Here is a 10,153-nt window from a genome sequence, read left to right on the forward strand (position 1 = left end):
GGGTCCTCAGCACCGTGTAAGGAGCTGGGCTAACCCCAGGTCTGGTGGGGGCTGCTGGGGAGTGGAGACAGGCAGATCCCTGGGGCTTACTGGCCAGCCAATGTAGCAGAACCAGCAGGTTCCAGGCCCAGAGGAACACCCTGTCTGAAAATATATGGTGGAGAGCAATAGTTCCCCAGAGCCCATCTCCAGCCTCCACACATGCACACACAAATGGCCCAACCCACACATCTGCACACACAACACTCTCACACAAGAAGTGCAAGGCCTGGCTGGGTTACACAGCAAAACTTGAGAACCAGGCTTGGCAACCTAGAGACTATTTTTTTTTTAAATTTTTTAGAAGACATATTTATGTATGTGTGTTTGTGTATATGTGCACATGTCCAATGGAGGCCAGAAAGGGGCAGAACAAGAGATCCCGTGAAGCTGGACTTAGGAGTGCTTGTGAGCTGCCTAATGTGGGTGCTAGGAACTGGACCCTGGCCCTGTGATAGAAGCCCTTAATCACTGATCGGTTTCTCCAGCCCATAATAGTAATTTCTAAAGGGTCTGCTGGTTGCTTACCCAGCATACACAGGGCCCCAGGTTCGCTCCTCCATCTGTAGGTGATGCGCTCAGTCGTGTTGTGTGGCTGTGGACTAGTCCACAGAACCACATAGATGTGTCTGCTGCATAGCTAGATGTTCCGGGTGCTACCCACTCAGATCCATAACAGCACCCACTTCGTGGCAGCCAGCCTCTGGACCACAAGCCAAGAACATACCCGTTGACTCTACCCCATCTGTATCTTCAGGGAATTGCTCAAGCGGCCAGATACATTTACCGCAGACTGATCAATGATGGGATTCTGAGCCAAGCCTTCAGTGTCGCTCCGGTGAGAACGTTCATTTTGTATTTATGGTTCTGTCACGTTCCACCTGTGTTCTTCTGGGCCTCAACTCCCTCTGCCCTCTGTCCTCTAGGAGTACAGGCTCGTTCTGGTAGGGCACAGCCTGGGAGCCGGAGCTGCAGCCCTGTTAGCCATCATGCTGCGGGGGGCCTACCCACAAGTCCGTGCCTATGCCTTCTCCCCACCCCGGGGGCTGCTGAGGTAAGGTTTCTGTCTCCCGCAGGACAAGTCAAGCAGCTACTAGTCTCTCATTTACATACAGTAATTGGGTCTCCTCCTGAGAAGTTTGTTTGTAGCGTGCTCACCTGGCATGCATGAAGGCTGGGGGTAGTACATGCCTGTCACCACAGCTCTAGAGAAGCAGGGAGGGCTCGCCTGTCGCCCTGCACTACATGAAACTCTGGGTCAAATAGGAAAGAAAGACTGTGTAGACTGAACACAGGAGTGTGTGCCTGTGGAGGCAGAAGCCAGAGCAGTGTAGTCCTGACTGAGAGAGGTTTGGTCTGTTTCTTTCATTTCCTAAATAACCAGGCTAGCCGGACTTGATACGGAGCTGAGGGAGACACAGAACTGAACCCGTGCCTCGGCCTCCGTAGTGGCTGGGACTGTAATCCTGGTACATGGTCGAAGTCTAAGTTTTTGCTGTTTTTTTTTTTTTTTTTTTTTAAAGATCTTTTTGTAGTTCATGTGAGTGTACATGTGTGCAGGCACCAGGATCCCCTGGGACTCGAGGTGGAGGTGGTGGTAAGCTGCCCGACTTGGGTGCTGGGAACTGAGCCCAGGTCCTCTGGAAGAGCAGCATGTGGGCTGCCCCTGAGGTTGTTTTGTAAAGGCATTTGAGGACTGCAGCTTAACAACAGAGCGCTTGTCTGCCACGTGTGAGGCTCTGGGTTCAGTTCCCAGTATATGAGCGCCAGGAATGTGCGGGTGTCCATGGAAGCCAAGCCAAGGAGAGGGCATCCATCCCCAGGCCGCTGGAGCTGTAGGTGGCGGAGAGCCACACAGTGTTTCTGGGTCCTCCACACGAGCAATGAACACTCTCAACCAGCGAGCGTCTGTTCAGCCGCAAAGGTTTTCGTTTGAGAGCATTCGAGCATACAGGAGTGTACCTGTGGGTGTGTTTGTGCAGTGGCACACACGTGTGGAGGACAACTGGGAGGACGGTCTCCTCTCCACCGTCTGGGTCCCAGGGACTGAACTCACATCGTCAGGCTTGGCATCAAGTGTTTTTACACGCTGAGCCCTGTTTAACGGAAGTGAGCCAGAGGCAGAGGATCCCCATGTGCTCTGTGCCCTCACGTGAGCTTCCCCTGCTGCCCGCCACCTCCCCAACCCCAGCTCTGCACCTGCTGTCCTTGGTGGCCTCCAGCCCACCATGTGTATAGGGGTCACCCGGCCGCTGCACACTACATTATTTTTATTTTTTTATTATTATTTTACACACAGGACATTATTTTTATGAGTTTGAAAACTGTTTTTCTTGGGCTGGAGAGATGGCTCAGTGGTTAAGAGCCCTGTCTGCTCTTCCAAAGGACCAGGGTTCAATTCCTAGCACCCACATGGCAGCTCACAACTGTAAAATAAACAAAAAAGCAAAGAAAACTGTTTTTCTTGGCTGATTGAGCGTGTTGAGTGGACTATGCTATGTAAACGTTTGACAAAACAATAAAAAAAGACTAAAATTAAGGATTAAAAAAATAAAAGATGGGACTGGAGAGATGGCTCAGCGGTTAAGAGCACTGGCTGCTCTTCCAGAGGTCCTGAGTTCAATCCCCAGCACCCACATGAGGGCTCACAACCATCTATAATGAGATCTGGTGCCCTCTTCTGGTGTTGGTGAAAACAGAGCATTCATATACATAAAATAAATAAATAGATAGATAGATAGATAGATAGATAGATAGATAAATCTTTAAGAAAGTAAAAGATGAAAATAAAACAAAATACTACATATCCATCAGAAAACTTGAAAAGCCAGAAAACAGATCAAAGATCTCTTGGTTTAGTTCAGTTTGACTTTTGTCTTTGAGACAGGCTCTCACTGTGTCGTCCTTGCTGTCCCTGAGTGCACTGACATCAACCTGCTTCTGCCTCCTGGGCGCCGGGTTAAAGATGTGTGCCATCATACCTGGCGAAAGACCTTTCCTTCTGTTCAAGAAAAGTCTAGGGACTGTGGGGTGTACCACTCCTAAAAGGGAGGGAAAAAAGCACAGTGCACTTTGTGACCTTCAGGCTAGCCAGCCTCAGACACCTGTCAGTACAGAGCTGTTTCCGTGTTCCCCTGCTTCCAGTGTGGTGTTGACACACACAGGCACACGTGTGCCAAAACTAGCTGTGAAGTGACTCTGTGACATGCTGTTTCATATGTGAATAATCCAGCCAAAGACAGAATGGGTTGGTTTGGTTTTGGTTTTTCAAGTCAGGGTTTCCTGGCTGTCCTGGAACTCACTCTGTAAACCAGGCTGGCCTCAAACTCAGAGATTCACTTGTCTCTGCCTCCCAAGTGCTAGGATTGGCCACTGCCCTGATCAAGATGGAGAGCTTTTAACTACAATTTTTAATGGTCATTAGTCTTTTACCTGAATGTGTGTCTGTGAGGGGGTGTTAGAGACCCTGGAACTGCAGTCGCAGACTGCCGTGTCGGTGCTGGAATTGAACCCAGGTCTTCTGGAAGAGCAGCCCATGCTCTTAAGTGCTGAGCCATCTCTCTAGCTCCAAGGCAGAGGTTTTAAATCTTTAAATAATTTCTGGATATCTAATAACTAATCACATTTTCCCAGTTTTTCTGCATGAGGATCTAAGTGCCATTTCCCACATTGGATACGGCAGATTTGCCTTGTGACTGCCTTCATGGGTTCCCCCCCCCCCATAATTCCTTCCAAAACAAAGTATTACCTGTGTATGGGTGCACACATCATGGCGAGTGTATGAACAGCCTCCAGGAGTCAGTTCCCTCCACATTGTGTTGAGGCAAGGTCTCCTGTTTATGCTGCCCTGTGTAGTCCAGGCTAGCCAGCCAGTGTCTCGTCTATGCAGTCTGTGTCTCCATCTCACAGTAGGACTGGGCTGGGACTGGGCTTCCCCGTGCTTGCCGCTCCATCCAGCTTTCCCCTTATTTCAAGAAGAAACCAGGTAGTTTGTTGAGAAGAGCTTGTGTCACATCCTGGGTTTGGCTGTTCTTTCCTTGTGTCAATGAATGTGTGACCTGCACACATTCACCTGGCTGCGGCCATGGGAAATAAGACACACAGACTTGTACAGGAAAGCTGGGGTCAAGGGCTTATGCTCGGCACATGTATGTATGAGCTGAACGAGGAGGCAGGTTTGTTGTCTACAGCAGGGGAGGGGTTAACGCACCTCAACTGGGCTCTCTGGAGGGCAGCAGCCTCAGGCTGCAGTCAGCTGCACACTGTCACCACTCCCCTCCCCATGAGGTCTGAGGCAGAAGGATTCTCAGTGTGGCTGTTAACCCACCCCCCATACTGTGGCCCCACCATGAGGGTCCCGAGTTCAGATCAGGCAGTTCTCAACCACTCCAACTCCAGTCCAGGGGATCTGGCGCCCCCTTCCGGCCTCTCTGGGCACCTGCACACACGTGTCCACACACACACATACACACATCAAAGATTAGAGATCGGTAATGGAAGAGGTTTTAGCCCTGTGTACTTCCTGTGGCCACACAACCAGACCGTCCCCTCCTCACTCCATAGTAGCAGCAGCTGCCAACACTTAGATGTAGCTCGAGCTTGGCAATGGGAAGTGGGTCTCTTCCTTCTGCACTGGTTAAAGTGACCCAGCGAGCTCTCCCCAGGAGCTGTGTGTGCTGATGGATCATTCACGCAGGTAAACAGGCATGTAGAAATATTGTAGGATTTGGTTTTTGTTTGGTTGGTTAGTTGGTTGGTTTTGGTTTTTTGAGACGGGGTTTCTCTGTGTAGTTCTGGTTGTCCTGGACTTTGTAGACTAGGCTGGCCTGGAACCCAGAGATCTGCCTGCCTCTGTCTCCCTGAGTGCTGGGATTACAGGTGTACCTAGCTTTGGGTTTTTTTTTGCTTTGGGTTTTTTTGTTTATTTGTTTGTTGGTTGGTTTGGTTTATTTGATTTGATTTTGAGACGGGGTCTTACAGTGTAGGCCGGCCTGGCCTGTATCTGTTGTGTACCCAGACTAGCCTCCGACTCGCAATTATCTTCCCACCTCCGTCAGGAGTGCCGGGCTTGCAGGTGTGCCCCTGACTGGAACCTGCCCGTTTGGAAACCTCGCTGAGAGCTTGATTTGGAGGAGCGCTTTTGTTACTTACCCTTGTTTTCTTTCTAGTTTAGCATGCACTACATCAGCATAGTTCTAAAGACAATTATGTAAAACCCACTATTTTCTGTTCTCATTTTCTCAAAAACAACAAAACAAAAACAACCTTCTTTCACACTGGAGGACCAAGAAGGCTGAGTCTGATGAAGCAAGACTTTGCTGATACACTCCTCCTAGATAAAGGGGTGGAGAGAGCAGCCCTTGCTGGAGAAGACCACAGGGCCGACTGTGCTGCCCAACATTTCCAGCATGGAAACAAAGTCCTTTCCCACCAAAGTAGTCATTTCTTAGGTGATTCACACCCTATGTTTTATTTACATGTTTACTTCTTTGTGGTCTCTAGACAGGTTCTCGACTGTGTAGCCCAGTCTAGCCCTGACTCTCAGGCCTTCTCCCTCCGCCGCTCAAGTGCTAGATGGGAACACAGGCTGGCCTTGGGTTCAGGGTAGCCCTGGTAGGTCAGTCTTGCCTCGCCTTCCTGCGTGTCTGGGATGACAGGCCTGCGCCACCACCTGGGCCAGCCTGTCCTTGCAGGCGCACATTGCAGGGGTTGGCCTCTGCCTCTGCCTGCTCCTATATTGCAGGGCACCTGGGTGGATTCTACCATTTGGGCCTGCAGGGTCACAGGGATCGTGTGACCCTGTACATTCTCGTTTTTAATTTATTTTTATTTTTAATTATTTATACAGTATTTTGCCTGCACGCCAGAAGAGGGCACCAGATCTCATTACAGATGGTTGTGAGCCACCATGTGGCTGCTGGGAATTGAACTCAGGACCTTTGGAAGTCTGGAGCCAGCCCTCATGTACATTCTCTTTTGTCTCCTTGTGGCTTTGACTTTGCCCTGGAGTTCCCATGTCACTTCTTCAGAGGACCGGGAATGGTGACAGCAGCCTCTGCCCGCCCCCCCCCCCCCCCCAGCTGTCTAGTTCTCTGTCTGAAGCATCCCGCAGCATCAAAGCCTGGACTAACTTTCTCTTGTCTGAAATTCCAGCAAACCCCTCCATGAATACTCCAAGAACTTCATTGTGTCACTCGTCCTCGGGATGGATGTGATTCCCAGGTTGGTGTGCTCCGAGGTTGGCCCATGGGTCAGGGTTGTTGGCAATACTGAGTACTGAGCTCAGTCTGCTCTTTACCAAACAGGCTAAGTGTGACCAACATGGAGGATCTGAAGAGAAGGCTCCTGCGAGTGATCGCAAACTCCAATAAACCCAAGGTAACCACTCCACCAGGGTTAGCCACGCAGGAGGGGCCATGCAGAGGCTGGCAGGCAGAGCGGAGCGGAGCAGCCACAGCCTCGCCGCCTACCACCTTTTGCACGCTGTCTTCACCGTCTGTCCTGCCAGCAGACTTCTGCCCAGGAAGGATTCTGTGTGCGATGCAAAGAGCCAGTTAGGACACACTGCCCAAGCTGGGCCCCTCTTCCCCCTGCCTTCGTTTACACTGCCCCCGGGCTTAGAGAAAGGCTGACACACACAGATTCTAGATGGCTCTAGGGGGCCAGCGGGATGGCTCTTGGGGAAAGGGCTTGCCCACCAAACTGACCTGCATTGAGTCCTCATGGTGGGGGGAGGACTTCCCTCCAGGCTTATCTCCACACATCGGTTAACTGAGTAAATGTAATAGGAACGTTTTAGTGGCAGAGGCTTGGGAGTGTAGCTCAGTGGTAGAGCACTTCCCCAGCACTGAAGAGGCTCAAGGCTCAAGCCCACACACAGGAGAAGAGAAAGCATATTAACCAGTACAAGCTGAGAGCCATGAGGCCGTGCGGTGGGACGGGCCTATAATGGCAGTACCTGGGAGCCTGAGGGAGGACTCCCAAAGCTGTGAGGCTGGGGGAGGGAAAGGAAGCCAAGGAGAAGGGGCCAGGGCCCTGTAGAAGAGTCGCCTAGCATGCATGAGGCCCTGATTCTGTGGCCACTGGGTAGTTTAAGAAATGGAGGGAGGGCCACCGAGATGGCCAGTGGGTAAGCCACATGCTTGTAGGCCCTCAAACCCAGCAGGTAAGGGGACCGCTAGCTCCCACAGTCTCTTGACCCCCCCAACAACACAAGCACATACACCACCATAGAAACAAAGTAACCACGAGTAAAAACAGTATTCTTAAAGACTATATACGTATCAGTGGGAGTTTTGACAATATTAAAAAAGAAAAATTGTGCAGAAGTGTGGTTTCACCTGTATAATGGGACTATAGATGCTGTTACTTTCTTGCCCTTCTCATTTATCCTTTTCTGTTTCGTGTGCATTGGTGTTTTGTCTGCATGTTTGTATGTGTGAGGGTGCCGGATCCTCTGGAATTGGAATTACAGACAGTTGTGAGCTGTCATGTTGGTGCTGGGAATTAAACCTGGGTCTTCTGGAAGAGCAGCCTGTGCTCTTAACTGCTGAGCCATCTCTCCATCCCTGCCCTTTTAATTTTTAATTTTCTTGCCAATCAGAAAATTTAATATTTGCTTCTTTCCAGACATCTTAAGTTTTTTGTTTTCCCCTGGGGTTTCTGAGACAGTTTCTCTGTATAGCCCTGGCTGTCCTGGAACTCACTCTGTAGACCAGGCTGGCCTCAAACTCAAGAGATCCACCTGCTTCTGCCTCCCTGAGTGCTGGGACTAAAGGCATACCACTATGATGGGCTGGCGTCCCCCCCAATAGGGTCTCTTTAGCCTGGGCTGGCCTGGAAGTGTGTAGCTATTGACCATGAGCTTCTAATCTTTCTGCCTCTACCTCCCAAGCTACTGCATTACAGATGTGTGCCACCATACCTGGTTCTACATGATGCTAGGGATGGAACCCAAGGCTTTGTTTCTTTGTTTATGGTTTAGCTAGTTCAGTGGTAGAGTGTTGTCTTAGCATGTATAGAGGGCTTAGCTCTGAGATTAATCTCTAGTACCATATATACATATACTTATATGTATATAATTTCAGAAGTCTTGATTTGTTTTTTTGGCTGTTGCTACAAGTACGGTGGCTTCATGGTGCCACAAGCCCTGTGCATGAGCCATGGCTGTGGCAAGACAGACTGAGCCCTGAGGGCCACCACCGGGCGCAGGGCCAACCTAGTCCCTGGGTCTCACCTTTCAGTACAAGATCTTGCTGCACGGCTGTTGGTACGGACTGTTTGGAGGAAGCCCTGATAACTTTCCAACGGAACTGGAAGAGGGCACCCAGGGAGCCCTGACTCAGCCTCTGCTTGGGGAGCAGAGTCTGCTGACGCGATGCTCCCCGGGCTACAGCTCCAGCGACTCCCCACTGGACTCTCCCACCAAGTACCCGCCTCTGTACCCACCTGGCAGGATCATCCACCTGGAAGAGGAGGGCGGTTCAGGGAGGTGAGTGGCGGCAGGTGGGTGTGGCAGCCACCGAGGGTGACCAGGAGCCTGGCCCAAGCACAGCTTCACTAGTGGATGTTCTCTTTTGTTCAAGGCTTGGCTGCTGCTCCGCTGCACGTTACCGGGCGAGGTGGGCACATGAAGCAGACTTCAGCAAGATCCTGATAGGCCCAAAGATGCTGACTGACCACATGCCTGACATTCTAACTCGGGCCCTGGACAGAGTGGTTGCCGACACAACAGCCTGTGCCTCTTGCCCAGGGCCAGGCGGCGTTACTGTGGATTAGTTTACCAGCTCTACTCGACACTGCCCAGCACGGTGGACTTGCACTCTTTTCTGAGACTGAATGTGAGTGGCTTCTGTGCGGCTGGAACGGTGGTATCCATTATCAGTAATTGATGGGTCCCAGGATGGACATCAGTATGCCCGCGCGATTTCTAGAACCTTCATGTTGTTGCTTTAAGCAACAGGATCCGGAGTCAGAGGTGTTGGGACTAAGCTCGCAGACCAACAAGCCTCCAGTGGCCACCAGAGAACTCCTGAAAACCCTCGGTGGGTCTGCGGCACCCCCGCTCCTGCTAGGATCCCATCCTACTGTTTACACGAGTCTGAACTTAAGACAGATGTGCACTTTATGTTCTTTACCTGCGTTCTTCATGGGGCACTAAGGGCGGCCGGAGCTTCTGCAGCCCAGCACTGCAGCTCCTCCATACATGAACTGATAGCCTAACTTTCATGTGCGCTCAGCTCTCACACTATTCTCGCTCTGGAGCCAGCTGGTGGGCTCAGAGGGAGTTTTCAAAAATAAAGTAGTTGACATAGCCTCAGTGACTGTATTACATACCAGCAGTCTGTATTACAGGGAGACCGGAACTGGCTAAGTAGCCCACACTAGCCTCCAGTGTGTTTTCCTTCGTCAGCCTCTTGATGCTGGGATTATAAGCATGTACGGCTGTACCCGGCTAGTAATAAGTTGCCTTTCTACTGTAAACCAAGTTGTCCTGTTACTCTGGCTAGAAAGAGTCCACCAAGCACAGCATACAATTAAAAAACATGCAGAAAGCAACAAAAATGCCAAGTGTGGTGGTGACTTGAGCCTGTTATTCTCAGCACTCAGATAGGGCAGGCCACACAGCTACTTTCAGAGATGCAGGCCGTCTTGTGCTACTTGAGACTGTCTCCAAATCAAACCCCCGAAGGGGCCAGTAAGACCGAAGGGAAACCTGACAAGATGTATTAAGTACACCTGCCAGGTATGCTGCTGAACACCTTTAATCCCAGCGCTCCGGCACAGGCAGGCCATTCTCTGTGAGTTCACTGCCAGTCCAGTCCACACAGTGAGTTCTAGGCTAACCAGGACAACCACAAGAAGAACTCTGGTCAGAAATCTGCAGGGCTACCCCAGGAACCTGGAATTTTCAAAACGAAAGCCCTTATGAGACACAACTCGTCAGGGTAAGTGCACCACAGACCCGGAGTTATGTAGGATATAAAGATGTGATGGCCAATGACCCTGAAACCTAGCAAAATGAAGGCTGGTGATACCTTGAAGGTTTGAGACAGCTTGGCCAGTAAGTGTGCCATGCAGGTGTGAGGACCTATGTTCAAACTGTGCTGCAGAG

The 10,153-nt window shown here is 50.8% G+C and overlaps 1 protein-coding gene and 1 non-coding gene across 3 annotated transcripts in view; both read left to right on the forward strand.

Moving 5' to 3' along the window:
- Daglb (diacylglycerol lipase beta) overlaps positions 1–9,358 on the forward strand; it is a 37,777-nt gene extending 28,419 nt beyond the window's left edge. For both annotated transcript variants that reach the window (XM_060368085.1, XM_060368086.1), the window contains 6 exons: positions 797–877; positions 966–1,093; positions 6,193–6,261; positions 6,345–6,417; positions 8,283–8,530; positions 8,625–9,358. In XM_060368085.1, the coding sequence (XP_060224068.1) occupies positions 797–877; positions 966–1,093; positions 6,193–6,261; positions 6,345–6,417; positions 8,283–8,530; positions 8,625–8,817 (792 nt within the window). In that variant the 3' untranslated portion in view covers positions 8,818–9,358. The remainder of the gene's footprint in view (positions 1–796; positions 878–965; positions 1,094–6,192; positions 6,262–6,344; positions 6,418–8,282; positions 8,531–8,624) is intronic.
- On the forward strand, positions 5,315–5,442 carry LOC132648208 (small Cajal body-specific RNA 4). Its single transcript, XR_009586581.1, has one exon. It is a non-coding gene; the product is annotated as a small Cajal body-specific RNA 4 (non-coding RNA).
- Positions 9,359–10,153: the final 795 nt, after the last annotated feature.

This window comes from Meriones unguiculatus, chromosome 15, assembly GCF_030254825.1.
Source record: "Meriones unguiculatus strain TT.TT164.6M chromosome 15, Bangor_MerUng_6.1, whole genome shotgun sequence".
Lineage (NCBI taxonomy): Eukaryota > Metazoa > Chordata > Mammalia > Rodentia > Muridae > Meriones > Meriones unguiculatus.